We start from the raw sequence: 25,026 nt of genomic DNA, 5'->3' as shown, positions 1-25,026 counted from the left end.
CCTACCCATCCTGTAGGAGGCAGGAATGTGCCCTGTGTCATATAATTTTATTCCACTGTACCATTCTCTAAACATGGTGTGTCTATAGTTTTGATATGAAGGAGACACTGGGAGGGAACTTTCATTCCTAGAAAGAAGCTAGAACCCCTGACTAGCTATGATACAATGTAAAAATGACATATAATAACCACTTAAGTCCTTGCAAAGCTGTGCTAAGATGAGGTCAGTGTACCTGTGATACACAATGAGGAACCAACTCAGAATAATCTGCTGAAGAACCAAGGGGTGGAGCCAGCATCTGTGTTTCCCAACTGATATCTAGAGGACAAATATTTCCTATGAGTCTAAGGAAGAAACTTCAAAACTAATCACCAAGTTTTATGTGTGACTTTTTATTATGACTTTTAAACAACCATACACTTTTTTTCAACTGTTTTGCAGAGAAAAGCGGAGTGATTTGGAGCCACTGTGACTGCAGAGTGCCTGGACTTCATCTTAGGAACTCTGTGTTCCTCCCTGCTTGAGTCTCAATGTCTGTGAAATCCCGGGAATGCTACTATCTAGGGAAATACAAAGATAAAATAACGCCCACCCACACAACGGTTCAGTACCAATGCTAGTACTAAATAACCACACAGAGCAAATGAAAGAAACCTCTTAACAGAAAGCACTACTCACAGAAGCCAGTAGCCGTCCATCTTCCTTCATAGCAAGGTACCGGTTCGCACACACTCCCTTGATGGATACAACTCCTCTCTCTTCTGCTTGGAGCTGTAGTTTGACTGTGAGTAACAGAGAAAAATTATGGCACCAGAGATCAAAGCAACCCCACAATTCACAGATCACACACACACACACACACACACACACACATACACAGAGAGAGAGAGAGAGAGAGAGAGAGAGAGAGAGAGAGAGAGAGAGAGAGAGAACACCACATATACATGTGCATATACACATACACACACAACATACCATACATACACATGCACACACGCTCACAGACATAAACCACAAACACACACACACACACACACACACACACGAACCCTGCCTAGTAAGGTGGTGATCCAGTGTGCAGATCAGAAAGGTAGAGAAACCACACATGAGATGAGCAAGAGAGGGAAGAATGCAGGGTCCTCATGCCATCCTCCCAACTCCATTGTCAGCCCTGTGCCCTACAGAGGACAGAGGAAGGACAGGAGGACAGGATGGAGAACAGTTATCCTTGCTGGCCTTATTTGGCATGTTAACCATTCATGTTTTTAAGCAGTTACTATTTGATCCAGTTACTCCATTCCTGGGCATATATACCCAGAGGCTTTTTAGCCTACCAGAGAGACACAGGCATATCTGTGCATAAAGTGTCTCTCTATTCGCAATAGCAAGGAAACTGAATCAGCTTAGGTGTTCTCAACAATGACTAGACAAGGACAATGTGATACATATACAAAATGGAATAGTATATAGCTATAAAGAAAAAAAATGATGAAATGTTTAGGGAAACAGGTGGAGATTTAAAGTATCCTATTAAGTAAGGTGACCCAGACTCAGAAAGAGCAAAACTCTCATGTCCCCTCATATGCCGATCCCAGCCCATAATTCGCCAGCGTGTATGTCAAACAGGTGCATGTGAGAGGGAGCATTTGCAAAGGTGAACCAGAGGATTGGGCGATGAGAGAAGACAGAACACAGGCAAAGGGCACTCGGGCATCAGGAAGGATTAGAAGGCTAAGTTTGCAGCTTTGATTCTGCCCTAGCCTCTTCCCCTGTGCTGGATATGTGAATGAGATGCAGCTGATGATGAATGGGGAGATCCCCATGGGCTCCGAATGGCCATTCTAACCATGGGCTGAGTTTGGGACCAGGAAAGCATTTGAATGGCTTCTTTAAACCGGCTGTGTGCTGGTTTTTTTTTTATTTGTGTGTCGTTTAGAACAAAGTGTTTTTTTAAAAAATACAATAAATGTATTTTAAGACTACAAGGAATTGAGAACATCTGTAAGATATCTGTGCAGTGCAGCTGCTTAAATGGGAGCATTTTTGAAGTCTTGTTTGGTTAATTTTTCACAAATGAAGAGTAATCTAACCCACTGCTGCCTTGGGTGCTGCCTCTTTGGCTTCTGCACATCTTACTTTTACCTCATCTCCCCTTTTCCCAGTGTATTCGAGGGACTCGCTGTTAGCTGTTCTTATTTTCTAAGTATCTTATCAAACCCCAACATGCTGTCACATGACACGCTCATGCAGTATGACTTACCACACTACGTTAATATCAAGTAGATTTCCGGAAAGCAAACCACGTTTTACATGATTGTGGTAATTCAATTTGGACACAAAAATTATCTACTTAAATGGGAGTAAAAACGAAGTTAAACATTTATACTTTGTTATTTGGAGGCAGAATTTTCCTGCTAGGACAACATCACCCAAAATGTATTCTTTTTATTTTTTCTTTCTTACAACTTTATTTAAAAAAAAAAACAAAGATACATATAGAAAATTTTTAGAATCATTTTGGCATAAAACTATATGAATATATTTTTGTCAGTATATTTGATAGTGGTTTGATAGTATGCATTGAAATCTTACTAGTTACAATGAGCATAAAGTACATGTAAAACAAAACATAACATGAAAATAGTCAGTTTTCTTGGTGTGTAAAGATTGAACATAATGATTTTTAAACACCAAAAATTGCCGTAAGGCTATCTTCTTAGATCTTGAGTTATTACTGATTTAAGGTCTAGGTGTGTACCACACTCTGAGATGGTGCTATACACTTTTTTTTCTATGAAGGACTGAGGCTTCCACTTTTTGGCCTTTGTTTTTCTCGAGCTTCATATAGTCTGTGAGTTGTTTCTGGGGTGTTCAGAGCTTTCTGGGGTTAGTATCCAATTATCAGTGACTGCATATTATGTCTGTTCTTTTGTGACTGTGTTAACCTCACTCAGGATGATAGTCTTTAGATACATCCATTTTCCTAGGAATTTCATAAAGTCATTGTTTCTGATAGCTGAGTAGTACTCCATTGTGTAAATGTACCACAATTTCTGTATCTATTCATCTACTGAAGGACATCTGGGTTCTTTCCAGCTACTGACTATTATAAATAAGGATGCTATGAACATGGTGGTGCATGCGTCCTTATTGTATGTTGGAGCATCTTTGGGGTATATGCCCAGAAGTGAAGTAACTGGATCTTCAGGTAGTACTGTGTCCAATTTTCTGAGGAACCACCAGACTGATTTCCAGAATGGTTGTACCAGCTTACAACCCCACCAAAAGTGGAGGAGTGTTCCTTTTCTCCACATCTTCACCAGCATCTGCTGTCATCTGAGTTTTTTTGTTTGTTTTTTTTTTTTTTTTTTTTTGTTTTGTTTGACCCAAAATGTATTCTGACTAACAAATGTCACCTAAAAACAAGTCCCGAGGTCAAATAAATTTTGTGAATTCTTAACATAGTCCCAAGCATGCCAAAATACTAGTCAGAAGCTACTTAAGGAAAGTAAACTTTTTTTCATTCAAGGTTTTAGGGGATCCAGTCCCTTGTGGCAGCGAGGGCACACTGGGCAGTTCGGTGGGAGTGGGTCAGTGGGGCAGCACACCTTCCATCTTGGTAAGGCAGAAAATAAAAAACAGGAGCAGACGTTGAGACAGGCCATCACCTCTAGTGACCCAGCCCTACCAACCCGGCCCAGGGGAGTCCCCAAACAGCACCCGGTTGGGGACAAGACAGTCAAACATGCAAGACCACAAGGGCCACTTCAAACAGAAAATACTACCAAACTTTACTGCCAAACTCCTCACAACTTTGCCCAGTAAAACCTATGATGTAAGTCATTATAACAGGGTTGGGTACAGAGTGTTCATCAAATGTGTTTGGTCCCAGAAAAAAAAAAATAAGGAAGTCATCAATCCTCCAGTACAATTAGCCCAGGGGTCCCTCCATCTGGGCACTACTCAGACAACTAAAAACCTAATGACAGCTCAAAATGGGAGAAACCAACCAAGTGTGAGCGTAAGGTAAAGTAACTTCCCCACTGTTTACAAGTAGCTAGGGGGACAGCCTGGAGCTGCTTCTGGAAGACTCTGAGGTAATATCAAAACTGCTAGGTAAGACAGTGATGCAGTGATTACAGCACACTGCTTTCCCTATCGGGAAATTATTATCTGCATAAAATGAGATCTAACTTGTGAGATCAGCTTTAAAACACTCTGGCAGTACGAGTATCTCCATGGCGTAGGTAGAATACGTAAACCACAGTTGATGTGCTTCAAACCTACGTGAACCATGATGCTCCGCGATTCCACTCTATATTAGATATATCTGATAATTTCATATTTAAAAAAATAGAGTTTGAATGGGCATGTCATTCCCTGCCCTCTCTGTGCAAATCACCACTGGTTCCAAAGAGCATTGGCCTCAGTTAGGCTCACAGTTACCTGGGCCAAACTCTTCTTCTACTGGCTTGAAAATATACCACTAAACCCAGGCACTATTGCTGATGCCAAATAGTGCTTCCTGGCAGGAATCTAATATAGATGACTCCTCAGAGGCTCTGCCAGAGCCATACTGATACAGAGGAGAATGCTTGCAGCTAACCATTGGACTAAACACGGGGACCCCAATGAAGGAGCTGAGAGGATTTGCAACCCCATGGGAAGAAAAAAATTATCACCTATTCAAATCCACCACAGCTCCCAGGAACTAAAACACCAACCAATGAGTTGTTATACCCATGGCTCCAGGTACGTATGCAGCAGAGGCCAGCATTGTCTGGCATCAATGAGAGGAGAGGACTTTGGTCCAGCAAAGGGTCATTTTCCCAGTGTAGGGGAATGCTGAGGTAGGAGAGGAAGGTTGGGAGAGGGAGCACCAACAGGGAGGATGGGATCAGTGGAAAGGGGATAACACCTGAATCATAAATACAGAGAATATCCAATTAAAAAGATAGAAAACATACTACGGAATTAAAAGAATGCAATCAAAACACGAAACCTAAACAAATGAGGACAGAAAATCTCACAGGGTAAAGCAAAGGAGCTAGATTCTAGTCATGATTATGTGCCAGTGACTAAGACAGATCCAAAGTGCTTCAGAATCGGTGACCTGTGAAGGCCTAGGCCTCTCTAGTTAGGGTTATGTGCAAGGCCATGGTGGGATTGCACAGTCTGTCTCCAGCCTCCTTTCGCTCCTCTCAACAAGCTGTCCCTCAGCTCCAGCTCACTGCTCAGTCCTAAGGTACATTTCCAGTCCCAACCGTGACTGTGGCATCAACGTGTGGGAAATGTGTTAGCCTCAGGGTAAATGCCATCATTCAGGGCTACTCGCTCAGCTTCCTTTACAGACCTCTGGGGTGACCTGTGCCTGCAGGCTATCAGTTAGCAGTGGACACCGATTGTAGACACTTAGAAAGTAACCGGAGTCGGATATATCACAAAGGCACTGATTTTCTTTAAAGACACTTCATAGCTGAGCTGAAGCCAAATAGAAATAGACTAATCACATGCACAGATGATGCCTTCCCAAAAGCTGGTACACAGCCGTGTTCCGCCCTTTTACTCTACGGTGATACCTGTCCTTGTCTTAGATGGGGAGCTGTGTTTCTTGGTTGGAGGAGAACGAAGGACCGTGTTTTCTAATCAAATCGATTAGTCTATGTCTCTGAATTGGAGGATTGAGACCATTTGCATATATACCGATTCCTATCCCTTTGCCGTGACACTGTGAGGGGAAAGATGCAGGCAAGTTAGGAGTGAAAATAAATATGGAAAATGTGAAGCAAACTCCTTCACACAAGCCGGTGTGGCAGCTGAAACACATGACAGCCCAGGCCAAAGCAAGAAGTCCAACCAGCAATGATCAGCACAGCACACATCGGCGAGGGGTCAGGCATCTGACACAGGTAGGAAATGGCAGTCTATAAAGTATTTGTAACAACAACAAACCTGACGCACAGAATTAACTGCATCAAAATATGGCACTACCAGTAACCTTGAATGTTTAGATCCGGTAGGCATCACATAATGCATCTTCATACCTATTAGTACCACAGACATTTCACAGGACGTGTAAAAATACTAACCCCTCCAGCTTGGTATGCCATCCTTGCCGATGAGCCCACTGGACTTGCACATTCCAAATACATTGATTTTTCCCAGGAAGGTTTAGATTTTTTTTCCCACTCAAACCAGCATGATATTCAGTGATGGCCGAGGGGGTGTTGTCGGTAAATAACTTCATCTAACACAAGAACCCACACGGAAAGCTGGGCAGGGTGTGCAGTTTCCTTGTCAGCCCAGCACTGGAAGCTAGAGACAAGCAGCTCCCTGGCTGGCCAGTCCATTCACTTGGTGAGAGCCAAGCCAGCAAAAGAGCGTCTCCAAAAGAGATGAGAAAAACAACTTCCAGCAGCAAAGATTATATTAGAAACTGGCTCATGGAGTCAGGGGGTTGAGTCAGTTGATGTCCCAGTGTGATTCTCTGTTGCTGTCTTAAAACTCGGACCGAGAACAACTTAGGTGTGGCAGCATAAATAGGAGTGGCCGCAGGAGGCTCACAGAAGTGAATGCTTGGTCACCAGGGAGTGGCACTATTAGGAGGTGTGGCCTTGCTGGAGTAGGGGGCTTTGCCAGGCCCAGTGTCTTAGGTGTAGAGCGCTCAACTGCAGAGTTCCCACAGCACCAGGTCCTGTGTGCCACCGAGCTTCCCACCATGACAATAATGGACTAAACCTCTGACACTGTAAGCCAGTCCCAGTTAAATACTTTCTCTTGTGAGGGTTTCCATAGTCATGGCACCTCTTTACAGCAATAGCCCAGTGACTGAGACATTAGAGAAGAAAAGGTTTACTTCAGCTTACATCTTACGGTCTGTCCCTTAGGGAAGCCACGCAGGAGACTGACGCAAGAACCGAGGCAGGCACTATAGAGAAACCTTACCTGCTAGCTTGCTCTCCCTGACTTGTTCAGCCTTCCCAGAGGTGGCATCATCCTCCATGCCAATAACTAATCTAAAAATGCTTGGCAGGTTTGCCCACAGGCTAATCCAGTGGAAGGAAGTCTTCACCTGAAATCCCCTCCCCTCAGACGACTCAGGTTTATATTAAATTGACAAGAACTGACCAGCGCAGTTGGCTCTGTTGCTTTGGGCTCTGTTGCTGGTGGAGAAGCAGGATGGAGTGGAGCTACTCTCCTCCCATCAGTGGAAAGCTGAAAGGCAGCAAGAAAGGGCAAGTGGGAAGATACATGCGACCAACCTTCTGTGACTGGGTCCCATCGCCTGTCACCTAGCAGTCCATTCCGCCACTGATCCATTCACTGGTGACAATACAGCCTTTCAAGATCTAGTCACCTTCTCTGGAGCCATGGGCTGGTAGCCAAGCCTCTGATATATAAGCTGACAGGGACGGGGGCTGGGGTTTTATATTTGAACCATGGTTAAAAATCAGAGACATGCACATCACACATCAAAAGACGTACAGTACCTAACCTGAGAGATCAGAGGTTTCCTGGGAACAGGGAAAGCTGAATGGAGAAGGAATTAGCAGTTGATCAAGAAAAGAGGCAACAAGAGAGCATCTTACATAACACCCATAGAAGAAAGGGTGAAGTCGGAAAGCCCAGGCCTCCTTTGGGGTACGGCACAGTAAGGTATGTTGCATACGTAGATGTGTACTGGGGACTGTGGCTACTCTGGATTCTGTGTTGAGAAGCATGGTAGTATGACATGAGATGGGGGGAGGATGGGGGAGGGAGAGGGAAGGGGACACTGTTTTCTAAAGCAGTAAGCCTGAGACTAGTCAACACATAGGACAGGGAGCATATGACCAAGAGTGGAAGCAGGAAAAGGTGGAGACAAGGAAAACCGGAAGCAGGGAAGGGAAGAGATAGAAAGTGAGAGGGGTAGAGAGAGGGAGAATGAGAGAGGAATGGGGGGCACATTTCTGTCTTGGGGAGCTGGGCATGGCTAAGGACTAAGCTGACTGAAGAAGGCTAGAAGATGTTGCCAGTTGACGGAGCACCCACACCAAATCCAGAGTCCATTTCCAGAGGATGATCAGTTCTAGAAATGTGCATCCCAAACAAGGTTGTAAGTGATGTTTAACTACAGCTTCCTGGGGAGCACAGGCTGCACCTAAAGCAGATGGGGAGCTTCAGAGAGCAGCACCTCCCTGGAGCAGACAGAGCAGACACTGATCAAAAGGAATGGGCAGACCCCACAGTGCTTTAATGTGTGTGGAAGACACTGCAAGCTGATCTTGTGAGAGAGAAGACATTCAGTCCATCTGGGGCAAGAGCGCACGCGCGCGCGCGCGCGCACACACACACACACACACACACACACACACACACACACACACACACACACATCATATACATGCATATACATCATTTGAACCACAATGTAAGTAAGAGACATGCACATCAGAAGACATACCTAACCTAGCCTATGTGTTAACATCACACACCATACATGTACTATACATACACACCACGCATAAACTCACATTCCACATACAGACACTACATACATATACATACTAAGCCCATGCATACAGATTCAGAACGGAAGAGAACACTTTGATTATTTGCAGATGAAACCATTTTGCCCATTAAAAACCAAGAGGCTCAATACAACACAGTAGCCTGACCTGGTCCTGGGGCAGAAAACACGGAAGCAGTGGAGAAAGTGGTGAGATCCGTGTAAGGCTGAGGTTTAGCTCACTGTGCTGTATTCCTATCTTTTAGTTCTGAAAAAGGTAATCACTCCCTAAGCAATAAGTCTTGGGAAAGGATGAGCAAAGGGTACAGAGCAACTGTGACACCATGTGACTCTCCATCATCTAAAATTAATCTAAAGTAAAGCTTAAGATGAAGTTCAGAACTATTGGAGCAGTGAGCAAAGCCACATAATGTGACAGCCACTCCGCACACAGGTCTCAGACCACTGGTTAAGAAAATTTGGTGACTGAGGGGACAAGGCTGCCTGCCACTAAGGGCAAGGACCTTCTGAGCTCAAGGCTAGGACCCAATGGTGGAAGGAGAGAACTGATTCTCAAAAGTTGGCCTCTGGCCTCCATGTGCACAGTGTGGCTTATGTCCTGCTACCTAAATACATGTAACTCATTTAAAAATTAAAAATGTCAAAGTGTGACTGGGACTTGCACAGAGAAAACTATTGGTCAGAATAATTTCTCTCCCAAGGTAGCATCAACCTGAGAGCTCAGAAGTAGGGCGTGGGGAGCTGTAAGGACCCACGAAAGCCAGGATCCCTCGAGGCCTCAGACACCTTTGCCATCACAGTTCTGAAGTCAGGGGACAGGCTAGACCTCCCCTGCAGGCTTTGACCACAGCAAGACCTTTGGAGCTGCAAACAGAAACAACCCCTGCAAGAGACCTATGGAGAGCAAGACTCGGCTGCAGCTGTCGGAAAATCACACGGAAGGACAGCAGATGCACATTTGCAGAAACTACGATGCTGGCTTTTAAGGAAAGGTTGGATCTCCCAGCCAGGCTGGACCCACTGCAGCTTTACTTCACAGAAGCCTTTACCCCCCACCTGCACGGAGAAAACACCAGTGTGGGGTCTGCATTGCTTCTCTGATACTACCACCAACAACAATAAGACTATGACTGTCTTAAAATGTAGGGAACAGGGCTTACCGCGATATGATTATAGACAGGAGAGACTCCTTTTCTTGGTGTGAGGCATGGAAGAGGAGGAAGGGTCTTCCTGTGTAGCCCAAGCTAGCCTGGAACTCATTATGTAGACCAGGCTGGCCCCAAACTCACAGAGATCTACCTACATTCTGAATGCTGGGATTAAAGGCATGTACTACCTCGTGCAGCCAAAACTGAAACTTTCAAAAAGATGTCCCAGACATATTTTGTAGTTTGTACTTGTTCTCTCCTGGATGGTCTCTTGTCCCTGATCAAATCTAAGGTTTCCTAACCAATGAGGAATTCCCTAAAACCTTACAGCAAAGTGGGTAACCTAGGAGTCTGGCTCCTTAAAATCAGTCCGTATGGTGGCATTCCCTTGCTAACACAGAGGCTTGTCTGTACATGTAAAGACTCTTTCACCTCCAGTGTGGCATCATGTAAATCAGACTGTGGCATTTGGAAGCTCTGGATGCAACTGAGTCAAGGTGGACACAGTCCAGGGATGAGCAGACAGCGCTGGCCCCTGCTCAGTGAACGGCCACAGCTGATGAAGACAAATATTTCCCTTGTCTGTCTTTTCTGTGCATTTGGTTTTTTTTTTATTATTTATGTGTACACATGGAAGGGAGTGCACATGTGCATGTGGGTACCCAGATGTCAGGAGAGGGCACCAGATCCCCTGGAGCTGGAGTTACAGAGCATTGTGAACCTCCATGTGGGTGCCGGGACTAGAACTCAGATTCTCCGTGTGAACAGCAAATGCTCTCAACCACCGACCCGACTCACCAGAGCCCTCCACCCTTCCTTGATGACTACTTCAGAGACATGGGAGCCCCAAACGAAACTACCATGGACTCTCTCTGGCCTGCTCTGTGGGTCATACAATTCAAGTGAGAAAATGCCACCAGCCTCCGGCAGGGGCATTTCATGCAGGAATAACTGTAATGTCAATGCCTCAAAAATCCAGACTTCAGGACCCCACACTGTCTTCTGGCAGGGCAAACCAAGTCAGTGCTGAGCACACGAAGCTATAAATAAACACCTGGCGTTGCCTATAACAGTCATTAGTCCTGTATGTGTTCAATGGAGAAATGTCCCTAACGTGTTTCTAAAAATAGGTGGCCCTGGAATCACAGTAATGGAAAACAGACTGTGGCTGCCAGGCACATTCAAATGCAATGTCTCCATGGGCCCATGTGTTTTTAAACAGTTGGTCCCCAGCTATTGAGAAGGTTGTGGAACGTTTAGGAAGTGGATGGAAACCTTGCTCCAGGACTCCAGACTTTATAGCTTGTTCACACTTCCTGTCCACCCTCTACTTCTTGAGTGTTGGCTGCAATGGGAGAAGCCATGGTCCTGCCACCATGTAATCCCTATCTTCTGCCATGTGTTCCCTGCCATGGACTGTAACCCCTGGAACTGCGAGCCAAAGCAAACCCTTTCTCCTTTAAGTTGCCTCCATCAAAGTGTTATTTTATCACAGCAACAGGAAAATTACTAAGACAGGAACATTTCATGTCTTGGTCGTGGTGATATCAACTCTGTATGTGGCAGACAGAACTATCTATCCATTTGTGAGAACTTAATGTCAAGGTGGCAGTGGGGAGCTAGATGAAGGAAGATGAAATCTACCTCTCCAAAAGTTTAAAATTTGATGTGGAAAAAAAATATCAGCCAACAACTCAAAATCTCTTACAGTTAGAGAACTGACATTTTTAGTCTATGCATCTGGATACATAAATTACTTGTGAGAAGCTTTGTCATGTGAGGGAGTTTCCTCTTGCTGTTATTTTACTCCTGGCTTCTGTTTCCATGTGGAATGAGAGTGGAAGGAACTAAGAACCCAGAGTCAAAGCCACACACAGACCAAAGGCTTTGCCTACAGTGTCTCTGGATTTTCTTCTCCTGTAGCCGTTGTTGCCCAAAGACCTCCATTAAGATAAACGGGCTCTGCTCCTGCAGAGTGAGCAATCAGAACGCAGTTTCTCAAAGTTTAACATGTGTTTTATCATAAGAGCACAAAACTCTAATGAGAAGATTTCATTAAAGAAATCAATTTTAATGACATTTTTCTTACCATCATAGGAAAATGTACAACAGGAATAGGAGTCACTGTAGGTTTGTTTTACCGGCCTTGAAGGCTTGTTTTCCTCATCAAACACCCCATTATTCAGAGACTATGGATTTTTAGTTTCTTTCATCTCTGCTCTGAAGTCTCTGATTTCACCTGAGGCAAAACAAAGGCAAGGCAGAGGGAAGCTATGGTTAAGATACCTCTCTGCCCTCATCTGGTGCCATTTTGGTATCAGAAGGTGCGTGTATGTGTGTGTGTGTGTGTGTGTGTGTGTGTGTGTGTGTGTGTGTGTACGTGTGTTTGTGTGTATGTGTGGTGTACATGTAAATAAATGCACATTTGTGTATGTTAAGGGTTAACAAGAAGACTTCCTGTGCTTCAGACGACGATAAAAAGATTCTTATTAGTAACAAACTTCTCTGGTGGCTCCAGAGCATTTGATCCTTGCATTCTTCGCACACCCTGCAAGAAACATACTTGTGCTACCCAAAAGGCAGTGCCTTCTGGAAGTCGTCTTAGAAAGCTAAGGGAGACACAGGCTCCCTTGTTTGAGGAGATCAACAGTAGGAGGCCCTGAGCAAGTGGGTAGTTCTAACAGAAGGAATAAACCACATGAAGTCCGAATGTCAGGCAGGGTTGGCAGCTGCCAGAAGTGAAGGAACTCAGTCACTAAAAACAATGGCTGGTATTTCTAATATGATATAAATTAATTCTTGAAAGTTCCTCAACAACCCCTTTTGTTGAATGTTGTCTCAACATTCAAGGACACAAAAGTACTTGTAGGAAAACTAGGTAGCACCTCTGCAGAAGTCGCAGACTCTGAGACACTCACTGCAACTTTATTCATGATCGCTCTGACTTGGACGCAGGCACAGTATCTTTTCATTAACCACAGAACAAACTGTGGTAACCCAGGCCATAGAAACAGAACTGAGTACTAAAAGGAAAGAGTGGCCAACTGTGGAAAGGCATGAGGAAGCATGTAAGGAAGGCAGAAAGAGGGGTGTGGCAGGTGGAGGCTGGGGTGAATGTGTAGAGCTCAGGATTCCCAGTGAGATGACTGCATGTGACATAGTGACAAAGATGCTGTCACACTGCATCTGTTCAGCTCCCTGAAATTCACAGCATTTTCACTACCATGAAGGCAGTCCTGGTGTCAGTGATGAGCAAGTGTGGGTTTACAGTGACAACTACACAAGTGTAGTGTGAGACTCTAATGAGGGGCTGCAGGTTGAGGAGGGGTGACCGTGTTTGGTCTCTAGCTTCCTCTTAATGTACACCTGAGTCCTCGCTTTAAAAGAAATGGCTCTTCATTGACTACTTTAAAATAGGACACAAAAGACATACATACATACATTCATATACACACCCACACATATATAAGTAGACACATACACACATGTGGGTGAATAATACACACATACAAGCACATACACATATACATACATAAGCACACATATATACACATGAACACACACATCTGTTACTGGCATTCAGCTTGTGGTCACCTACATGAAAACACTTCATCAAAAGCTAGTCAAGCTAGAATGTCTTCAAGTCATAAGTGGCCAAAAAGCGATTGGCCAGAGACACAAGCTCCAAGCTTGGGTTTCCAGTGTACCCAAGAGAGGAGCACCTCCCAACTCCAGCCTGTTCCTGGCAGCTCCTTCTTCCCTTTTGAAATGCTCTTGGACACTTGCACAGTGCCTGAGTCTTTTCTTAGTGTTAGGTAAGGGCCCCTCGGAGATAATGCAAGCGTTTTGGCTGGCCCCAGGCTTCCCCTCGGGTGAGTGCCAGTTAGTTGGGCTGTTTGTGTTCCTGGCACTTCTTTCTGGATTAAAGAGTCAACATTCATCTACAAAGCTCAATCCAGGCAGTTTCAGAACAGCAGAGTGGTGTGTGCGGGAGGCAGAGCCCAGGGTAGACGGGAAGCTGCCCAAGGTGTTCCAGCAACTGAACAGCCATTCTGTGTGACTGGGGAAATCATTAGGAAAACACCATCCAAAGCAGCCTGGAGACAAGAGAGTTTTATTTGAGTCTCATGAAAATAGCCCTGCAGCACGTCTTTCAATCACTGACGAGCTCCACTCTGGAAAACCCTGCTCCCTGCCAAGATCCCGAGGTCCAGCTCCAAGATTTCTGAGGCCCTTGCAAGGAAAACCTCTTTCGTCCTTCCTTTCGTGAGAGGCACTGGGTACATGCAAAAGAGAGATGAAAGCTGCCTTTTCTTTTTGCCTCAAAATCTCCAGGAAGAAATGGCCTCTCCTTTTCCAAGGCTGAGATTATAGCTCTACCCTCTGGTGCGCTGGCCTAGGACTGACCGTCGGCAGGCTGACTCCTCCATGGTGACATCTTTAAAGTGGCCTCCTTCTCTTCACTGTCTGCTCCTGAACTGAGCACACCGCTGACACTCACAGACTAAGAGCAGTGTCTGGTAAGGTTGTTGGACTTCCGCTAGCCTCCACAGATCCACTGTGTAATCTCGTGTTGTCCCAGATTTAAAATCTTGTCTGATCCAAACGTCTCAGAGATCTACAGATTTCCTTTCTCGTGTTGAGCAGCATGAGAAAGAGGCGCTCTGTATGGTCACGAGCTAAGCTCTCATGGTCCCAGGTACAGTCTCAGTACTTGGTATCCAGCAGTATTGTGATGGTGAGGGGAATTCACAGACAAGGATTCCCCACCCCATTTGACTCAGTGTACCCACTTGTGCTTATGAGAGTTTGACTCTAGTTTGGCCTACATTCTTCATGCAGCACCCATGAAGCACTATGTTCCTAGCTCTGCACCACAGCACATGCAGACACATTTCCTTCGGCAATCATGGCTACAGAAACAGACCCACTGAGGCAGGAAGCTGGCAGCCAGCAGACAATGGTGCAGGAATGCCAGAGCCATCTTTCTTCTGGTCTCTTTGCTCATCTTCCCCTTAATTTTCAATAACATGAAGAGCCTCAACAGAGTCTTTCCTTGCACCCAGCCCACAGAGTTTGCAGCCAGCCTCATGGTACTGCTGTGTTTATGAATGTGGATGCTCTTCAACATTTGTAAGTAACTCCCTTCCTGCCATTGTTCCATAAGCTCACAAGTTTAAACACGTGGTCCCCAGATTGGGGGTGCTATGTGGGAAGGGTATAAAACATTTATGAGGTGGAGCTTTACGTGGGGGAACTGTGTCACTGGAGACAGGCTTTGAGGCGGTATAGTCTGGCCTTACTTCCTGTCCTGCTTTTTGTATGGAGATGAGATATGACCTCTCCTGACTGCCCAGCCTCACACCTCAACTGCTCGGCCTTTGTCACCATGATGACGGTGTCCCTCTGAACTGCAAGCCCAAATAAACCCATCTCCACTTTGCTTTTTGCTGAGATACTCAATCACCTCCTCACTCCGGCTGGGGGTGTAGGGGTAGGTGGACGTTTTGAGTGCTATAAATAAGGCAGAAGACAACAAATGGGGTAACTGCGGTGTGGAACAGGAAAAGTGAGTTTTATATGACCAGAACTGTAAAGACACTGCAGGCTCTTTGAAAGAAATGCATTGATCTGAAATCACTTGAAGACTCGATATTGGAGATTGCCACAGTTCTGCCCATGATTTGGATGGTGCCAGAGTGTTCAGCACAGGAAGAAATGCCCAGCTGAATGGGAAGGGAAAGGGGGCTTCAGGGTTGGTATCATATCAAGAGCGGTGAGGAACAGCCTGGAGTTTCGGCTTCAGTACCAGCACTGGACTCATCAGTCCTTTATGCATTTACCAGTGTTGGTAATGGAAGCCAACAGAAGTGCGTCCACAAAAGATGCCCTCGGACAGGAGAGGAGGTTTTTGAACGGAACATGATGTTCTTGCCTTGTGGATGCATTGAACCAGAACAGCTGGGATCTGTACCCTTGCAGTCCTCCCCATGCCTAAGCTGGGAGCTTTAGCCAAAGGTATGAAAACAGAAGGCACGTGAGTAGCTCGCTCACTCTCCAAACATTTGTTCTTAGATTAGACACTCTGAAAAGACAGGCAAACCAACCTCAAGGAGAGACATCCAAAAGCTTTTTCAGATTGCATAGAGTAGTGTGTGTGTGTGTGTGTGTGTGTGTGTGTGTGTGTGTGTGTTTATGCACCTGCAGAGCTCAGTCCTGTCCACCCAGGAACATGATTAACAATGAAATGCTACCTTTAGGGTGCTGGGATTAAAGATATTTATTACAGGATGATAAGTAATTACACACTGGAAACAATGAGATACAAGACTCTGGAAGGGAGTGTTGGTCTGTGTCCCAGATGCTATCTGTGGAAACCTGGCCTGGCCAGGCAGGAGAGTTTAAGCAAAGGGGAAAGGGCAGGAGCAGGGAGGAGAAGTGCTGCTGCCAGCTGCCTAGCCAAGCTGAGTTGGTGGGGGGTCAGGGGCGCTGGTTAGTGAGCAGAGTTCAAGGGAGCTTCAGGTGGTGGAAGCTTCAGGAGAGCAGATCTTTTCCTGGGCAGTGTTACAGCTCTTGTGACAGATGCTCCCAGACGACAGAGTACTTCTCTCATACCTTTATTCCTTCTGGACAGGATCTTACATACAGTTTTGGGGTGGGTTGGATCTGACAGCAGATGCTTCCTATTTATTTGGCTTAATATGCCTCTTCTGCTTGAGGGGGTACTTGGGGGAGCTGCCCCTATGTGACTGAGGGCCACAATTCTCTCTATGGGAGGCTGTGGCTAACTGATAGGGGCCTAGTGGGAGGCAAAACTCCAATCATCCCTTCTGGGTCTCCAGAGCTTCAAGCCTCAGCTCGACCTTACCAGGCGTCCTCTTGCAGTCTAACCCTCAACAAGAGAAGTTTCAGGATAAAAGCCCAACAACTATGCAGTATGTGACAGTTTCACCCTAAGTACACTGCTTGGGTTATTGCCTTATTTACTTTACTATGGCTATAAAGAGACAACATGATGAAGGCTATTTATGAAAGAAAGAGTTTGTTTAGGACTTATAGTTTCAGAGGATGTGTCTGTTACCATCATGGCGTGGGCATGATAGCACACAGAGAGGTGTGCTGGAGCAGTAGCAGAAAGTTCATGCCAAAAGACAAAAGCACAGGCAAAGAGAGCTGAGAATGGTGAGCTTTTGAAACCTCAAAGTCCACCCCAGTCACACCTCCCTCAACAAGGCCACACCTCCCAATCCTCCCCAAACAGTTCCACCAACTGGAAGCATGCATTCAAATACATGTGCCTATAGTAGCCATTTTCATTCAAACCACCAGCTATTAGGATGATGTCCACAGCAATACAGACACTGCACAGATGAATAGGTGAGCTGTGACAGTTTTATCAGAGAACTATACCAGTGAGGACAGATAGGGCATGGGTGGGAGGGAGGGCAGGAAGCAGGGCCTGCACTGAAGTGAGGACAGGGCAGAAGGCAGTATCTGCAGTCAAGTAATACATTCCACCTTTGCTCCCAACTGTACCAAAGGCAGCAGCTCCACAAAACTCATGGATTCATGTTTGAGATGATCAAGCTTGATGACTTTCCAATATGGAAGCATGCTCAATACTTTTTTGCCAGCCCCAGTGCCAACCTAACATTTTGTCCCTTAGATCTTCTTCCTCTTCCTCAGTACCTGGCTACTGAGCCATAGCCAGCTGCCTCCAGGAGACATGCCATGTTATCTATCCTTTTTGAGAAACCATCCATCAAGTATTAGGCCAACAAAAATTGTAAAACTTATGCCTTGGATTCTATCAAAAAGATAAAAATTATTAAGGCTATAGAAAAAGCAAAGCTCCCCTACACTGCTGGAAGGATTGTAAATTGGCTCGGCCATATGGACAGTTGTATGGGAGTGTTCAAAACACTAGATATACAATCCCATAGGATACAACACCACCACCACTAGGCCTAGGTCCACAAAAAGAGTTACCGTGTCAGAGATGACATCGCTGCTAATGTTTACTGCATCACTGTTTGCAATAGAAGATGTGGACTTACCTCAGGGTTCACAGGCAAATAGGCAAATGAAGATAAATAACATATTCCACAGATATGAAACACTTAGGTAACAAAACCCTGACATTTATAGACCTTACTTAGATCAATGATGAAAGTCAGGTGCAATGAAGCAGATAACAGAACACAGATGTAAAGATGGGCAGTGGAAACTGGTGGACCCACGACCTCGAGTAGTTAAATATCCATCCCTTCCTATTAGGCACAGTTTAAATCCTCTCTACCAGATAACTGGGAATAATGTGTCAGCCACAGGTATCCTAGAAGCTCTCCTTTCATCCAGATGCCATTTGTCCCCTGCATTATCCATGTTCTTCAGGTCTGATGACCACAGCCCATCTTTTTGTTGTGAACATACATTGCAGTGTCACTATTTGTTCTACAGTTATGTGCTGCTTTTAACATATTTTTTAAAGAATTATGCTACCAAACTCATTGGCACAAGGGAGAAACTCCGATGGCTCAGGCTCTAAGATCAACAATCGATAAATGGGACCTCATGAAACGGAAAAGCTTTTGTAAGGCTAAAGACAAATTCAATAGGACAACTTGACAGCCTACAGATTGGGAAGAAAAATCTTAACTAACCTCATATCCAATAAAGGGCTAATATCCAAAATATATAAAAAACTCAAGAGGCTAACCTCCAAAAACCTAAATAACCCAATTTTTAAAATAGGGTACAGAGCTAAACAGAGAATTTACAACAGAAGAATCTTGAATGGCCAAGAAGCACCTAAAGAAATGCTCAACATCCTTAGTCATCAGGGAAATACAATGGCTCTGAGGTTTCACCTTATACCAATCAGAATGGCTAAGATCAAAAACTCAGGTGACAACACATGCTGGCAAGAATGTGGAGAAAGAGAAACACTCCTCCATTGCTGGTGGGATTGCAAACTGGAACAACAACTCTGGAAATCAATCTGGTGGTTCCTCAGAAACTTGGAAATCGTACTACCTGAAGACCTAGTGTACCACTCTTAGGAATATGCCCAAAAGATGCCCCACCATACCACAAGGACACGTGCTCCACTATGTTCATAGAAGCCTTATCTTTAATAGTTGGAAGCTGGAAACAATTCAGATGCCCCTCAGCCAAAGAATGGATACAGAGAATGTGGCTCATTTACACAGTGGAGTATTATTCAGCCATTAAGAACGAGGACATCATGAGTTTTGCAGGCAAATGGATGGAACTAGAAAATATCATCCTGAGTGAGGTAACCCAGACCCAAAAGGACATGCATGGCATGTACTCAATAAAAGGCAGATATTAGCCCAAAAAGTTTAAAATACTTAAGATACAACCCACAGAACTTAAGGTTAACAAGCAGGAGGGCCCAAATGAGGATGCTTCAACACCATTTAGAAAGGGGAAGAAAAAAAATCACAGGAGGCAGAGGGCAGGAGGGACCTGGGTGGGAGATGGGAGGGGAAAGGGAAGGGGGAAGGGGAACAGGATCAAATGGGGGGAAGCAGGAGAGAAGCCCAGAGGGCTAGCAGAATAAATGGAGCGTATGCAGCCTGTGGGGTGGGAGGTACAGGGATCCTTTAGAAAGTACCAGAGACCTGGGAGGTGAGAGACTCTCAGGACTCAGTGAGAGGGACCTTAGATGAAATTTCCAACATTGGGAAGAGGAAACTCAGAGTCCACCTCCAGTAGACAGGGCCTCAAGTGGAGGGATGGGGTTACCAAACCACAGTCAAAATTTCTGATCTAGAATTGTTCCTGTCTAAAAGAACTGCAGGGACAAAAATGGAGAGGAGACTTAAGGGAAAGGTGGTCCAGTGACCAGCTCAATTTAGGATCTATCTCATAGGGAGACACCAAGACCTGACACTATCACTGATGCTATGGTGTGCTTACAGACAGGAACCTAGCACGGCTGTCCTCTAAGAGGCTCAACCAACAGCTGACTGAGACAGACACAACCACTGGACTAAAGTCAGGGCTCCTATGTTTAATTAGGAGAAGGATGACAGAAACAGAAGAGGAGGGAAACCCCATAGGAAGAGCAGCAGTTTCAACTAACTAGGACCCCTGAACTGGACACCAAGCCACCATCCAGGCAGCATACACTAGCTGGTCTGAGGCCCCATGTATATGTACGTGTATGTGTTTGTGTTTGTTTGTGTGTGTGTGTGTGTGTGTGTGTGTGTGTGTGTATGTGTGTGTATGTGTGTGTGTGTGTGTGTGTGTGTGTGTATGTGTGTGTGGCAGAGGACTGTCTGGTCTGGCCTCAGTGGGAGAAGATATACCTCATTATCTTGAGACTTGAAGCCCCGGGGAGGATGAAGGTCTGGTGTGTGTGTGGGGAGCATCCTCTTGAAGATGGGGGTGGGGGCAGGAATGAGATGAGAAACTGTGGGAGGGGCGGATCAGGAGGAGGGCAATGGCTGGATTGTAAATAAATAAAATAATTTTGAAAAAGAAAGAAATACAAAAGCCTGCTTTGACCCAAGCCATCGTTTGCACGAGGCTTTGGGCAGCATTAGGAGGACATTTGTGAACACCGAGACTTGAGAGGTGTCCTCCCAGGGAGGAAGTCTTCTTGACCCAACTATTTTCATTTCTACAGCAGGCAGAGGCAAGTGCTGGAACTTATAAAATTTTCTTAAAATGCCATAAAATAGGCGCGGGAGGAGATGGCAAACAGCCTCTGGCTCCGGTTCAGACTCTTCCACCCTAGCAGAGGCGCCTGAAACCACAGCAGGCTTTCGTGTTCCCCTGGTGTGAGAAGTCATTCTGTTTTTCTTCTGTGTTCCTCTGTTGTCACATTTGGAACCACCGAGCCTCAAGCACTAGACACAATGAAGGCTCAGAAACCTGAGTATGCAAAAGTCTCCACCCAAATCTCTCTTGCCTAGTCTTCCATTTTTTTCCATGTCCAATCAGACACATCTCTAAAATGATCCCTGGTCTACATCCCTTAACCTGCTTGCCCCCACCAATTTACATGATCCTTTCTGATTCTTCCAAACAATATGTCTGCTGTCTGTAAAATGCCTTTCTGCCCTGCTGACCCCTCCCTTTCTCTCCCAGTCATTCTGTAAGAGATACTCGGAGTTGAAAGATTTCAGGCCTGAAAGGAAATCTCATCCCTGCAAATAAATTATCCTGAGACCAGACACTATATGTATATGTGCATGTATATGTATATGATGTATATGTATATGTATACTTACATAGATAGGTGTGTGTGTGTGTGTGTGTGTGTGTGTGTGTGTGTGTGTGTGTGTATGTATGTAAAATGTCATTCAACTTGAACCTTTCATCACTATACCTATTTTCCCAAGACTGTCTGGAGCATTCTATTGTCCAGGTCTAAGGCAATGGCCATTTTCACAGGGAGAAAGAGGTAACCAGGAAAACAAAACATCAACAAAGGATGGTAAAGATGAGGTGTGTGTGTCAGGGTACACTGTTGTTAGGAATGTAAATTAGTCTGAACACTAAAAATCTAAGTAAAGCACTGGTGAAGGAACACACCAATCAACAAAGAAACATAATTACCACAAACCCAAAGGGATCAGAATTAGCACATCTTAGCTGCTGCTGCAGGTCCCCAAACCTAATGAGATTTGTGACTGCTTAGCTTAGGCTGTTGAACAAGGTCTTAAGATGCCTGATACTGATGGCCACCAAAAGCCAACGTGGGACAGTGGGTCCAAGTTTATTTTCTCCCACACATGAAAACTAAAGGGATGGACTCTCCTGGGTATATGCAAAGCAGAGGCAGGCTTTATTAAGAGTTACAGAAAATAAAAATAAAGGTAAGTGAGGAAAACCCCCTGAGTGGAAGGGCATAGGAAAAGACTTGGATTTCTGTTGTCTGGGGGCTTTCGCAGGACCATGGTGGAAATTGCCCAAAGGCTGATGTCATATCTACTGTGTCATCCCTTTCCTCTGAGTTATCATGGGCTGAACCAACAAAGGGTCCACATATATTAGGCCTGCTTCCCAAGCACAACAAGAACATGACCATGCATTGTGTATGCATCATCTGTCCAGTCATAGCTGGATGACACCTCCTCTGCCCGTCTCTGTCTTGTTGATGTAACTGTCTGCTGTCAGTCACTGGCTGAGGACTACTCCCTTCCCAACTTGCAGGTGGCTTGCTGGTAATCACATTAAGCTCTCTGGCAGTGTTAGTCTTGCTCTTGATTCTCCTAGACATTAGTGTCTAGCTGTTGCTGCTACTCTGACCGTGCAGGTGTCCCGTGTGCTGTTAGTCATATGAAGGTTTTTGTTCTCAAAGCTACTGAAAAGCAGTCGTGGTGTTCTTGGTTATCACCTTGTTGCAGTATGGTCTTTGTCTTAGGGTTTCCATTGCTATGATGAGACACCATGACCAAGGTAATTCTTATAAAGGCAAACATTTAATTGTGGCTGGATTAGAGTTTCAGAGGTTTAGTCTACAATTAACAAGGTTTAGTCTAGGATTAACAAGAAGCATGGCAGTGTCTAGGCAGATACACTGCTTGAGAAGGAGCTGAGAGTTCTACATCTTGATGTGAAGGCAACCAAAAGAGGCTCACAGCTAGGAGGAACCTCTCTTCAGCAATGTGTGAAGCCTGAGCGTAGGAGGAGACCTCCAAAGCCTAGCCCCACAGTGACACACTTCCTCTAACAAGGCCTCACCTCCTAATGGTACCATTCCCTATGGGCCAAGAATATTCAAACCACCACAGTTTGGAATCTTCTTCTTGAAATAGGGCTGCCATTTTTATCAATCATCCTTACTATACCTTAGACTATCTCAACTAGCTGCATGAGAAGTAATGTATTAAAGCAAGAATATGTAATAAGCAGTTTTGTTTCCCCAAGGAAAAAGCTCTCATGGAAGCTATCCAGCCTGCCTGCCATCACTGGCCTGTTAGTCTCTTATGGTCCACGTGGATATCTCACACCCGACTGCAAGTATCTCTGTTTCTATTCTCGGGGTTCTTGGCTTCATTTTTTTAACTTTTAAATTCCCCTCTTGTCTAACATCCTTTTACACTGTAGCCTATGTAGGCCAATTGCAGTTTTGCTGTGCACCCTTTTTTTATTGCCTACCATGATTTATCCCTGCCTTACCACCACGGCACTATTCATAACCACCATAATAATGGAAGCAGCCTGGATGTCCATCGCCAGATTCATAGAACATGGAAAATATACACAATGGAGTATTCACCTATTAAAAAAAAGAAAACAAGATATCTGCAGGAAAATTATTTGAACTGGAGATAATTATAAAGTAAATCAGATTCAGGTAAATGTGGTGGTTTGTCCCTCATCGATTTGTGTGCTTGATGCTTGGCCCATTGGAAGTGTCACCATCAGGAGGTGTGGCCCTTTTGCTACTGTGAAGCTTTGAGGTTTCCTATGCCCAGAGTTCTTCCAATATAGAATAAGAGCCTCCTCCTGGCTGCCTTTGGATCAAGATGTAGAATTCCTTGCCTCTCTAGCACCATGTCTATCTCAACATTGCTGCGTTTCTTGCCATGATGAAAATGGGCTGAACCTCTAAAACTGAAAGCCAGCCCCAATTAGTTTTACGTATAAGAGTTGCCTTGGTTGTGGTGTCTTCTCACAGCAATGAAACCCTAACTAAGGCAATAAAGCATTGTACTTTCTCTCATTTGCTGAATCTGGGGGTGGGGGTGAGGGTGTGGATGAGGGTGGGATGGGGTGAGGGTGCAGGTGGTTTGAAAGCAGAAGGTACTGTAATGGGAAAGAAAGGATAGCTTATGTGTGTCGGGGGGGAAGGTATAAGGAGGGATAATGTAGGAGACTGTGATAAAAGTACATTATAATCATGCATGAAATTGTTGAAATGAAGCCAATCATGTGGAATGAATACATGCTAATCAAACTATTAAAGAGATGGTTGTCTGACCCTATCCACCAGAGCACCAAGGCCAAGAGACACCTCCTCACATCTGCACACTTCAGACTCATGAAAAGAGCCTGTGACCTAGGAAGCAATCTACAGTCCATGCTACAGCTGTCCTCCTTACACTAGCCCAGACTCCTGCCTGTGACACTCCAGATCTAGGGGCTACTGCTGATCAGAGCTTCTTTCCACAGCTGTGCCCTTTAACCCCAACAGGAAAAGGCCCGCTCCCCTCTTTGCCCACCTAGTGAGATTCCAGCTCCATCTTTCTCTTAGAAACCACTGCCTCCCAGCTTCCTGTCCCTGCAGCGTAACTCAATGGGTGCCACTCAGTCCCCTCCTTCCCAGTACTGCAATGTCCAGCTACCACTCTGGGTCCATAATGCTACCTGGTCTTTAATGTCCTATGTTGGCATTCAGTCAGGCAAAGACCTGAAAAGGAGGAAAGGCTTCTGACAGCAAATGGCTTTTGGACTTGAGCCACACCAGACTGCCTGAAGTTTCCTCCCCAGGCTGACTCCATAATCTCATATACCATTACCTGAAATGAGCATAGTAGAAACATATCTGTAGTGACAGGGTGACCAGGCTGGTGTGATCAGTGGCACAAGAGGGCTTCAGGTCACTATGCACATTGCCCTTGATGGCTCCAGATATAATAGCTAAACTGCCTGTTCCCTTTTCACCCTAGCCTAAGGCAACAGTTGTGTTCCTTACACACTCCAACCACAGTGTGCTACCTTGCCACAGCACCAAAAGCCACAGAACCTACCCATTATGGACCAAAACCTCCAGGACTATCTGCCAAAGTCAACTTTTTATGTGTTGACTGTCTCTGGCAATCTCTACAGTAGCAGGAAGCTGACTAACACGGAGCTTGGCCTTACTCACTCTTCTCTTGGGACCTCAGGCAAGACTAGGTTTATTCTGCCCTTGTGTGGGTGGGCCTCATTCAGTCAGGCCCAGAAGTGAGCAGAGGGAAATGGCTTTTGGATTGGAACCACATCAAACCTTCTGTAGTTTCCTCTCGGGTTGCTTGTATGATCTCACACACCATTACTTAAATTAACCTACCCATGTACTAATCTGTTGATTGACCAACTCTCCTATTGGTCCCGTCTCTCTGAAGGACTGTAATTAATGACCTCCTATAAGCAGAGCTGTTCCGTAATCGGGTGTCCAGACATGGAGCTAAAAGGATGTGAGGTGGGCTTGTCACTTCTTGGTCACCCCAGTCACCAGATGACTGAGGGCTAAAGACCCAGACCCAAACTCATGTGTTCAAAGACAGGAACACTGCTGCCGAGCTCTCTCCTCAGCACATCCCAGCATTCCAGAGTTACTCTATGACACGTTCCCTACCACTCACCCACCATTCGCTCATCTCAGAGCTTTGCATACATACATGG

The 25,026-nt window shown here is 45.2% G+C and overlaps 1 protein-coding gene across 1 annotated transcript in view; it reads right to left on the bottom strand.

The window, feature by feature from the left end:
• FGF2 (fibroblast growth factor 2) overlaps positions 1-25,026 on the bottom strand; it is a 52,666-nt gene that overhangs the window by 8,435 nt on the left and 19,205 nt on the right. Inside the window, exon 2 of the mRNA XM_080929337.1 lies at positions 679-782. Within this exon, the coding sequence (XP_080785463.1) occupies positions 679-782 (104 nt within the window). The remainder of the gene's footprint in view (positions 1-678; positions 783-25,026) is intronic.

The sequence above is a fragment of the Micromys minutus genome (assembly GCF_963924665.1).
Source record: "Micromys minutus genome assembly, chromosome: 15".
NCBI classification, from domain to species: domain Eukaryota; kingdom Metazoa; phylum Chordata; class Mammalia; order Rodentia; family Muridae; genus Micromys; species Micromys minutus.
The sequence above is the reverse complement of the archived record's forward strand: the minus strand, read 5'-3'. Positions and strand labels throughout refer to the sequence as shown.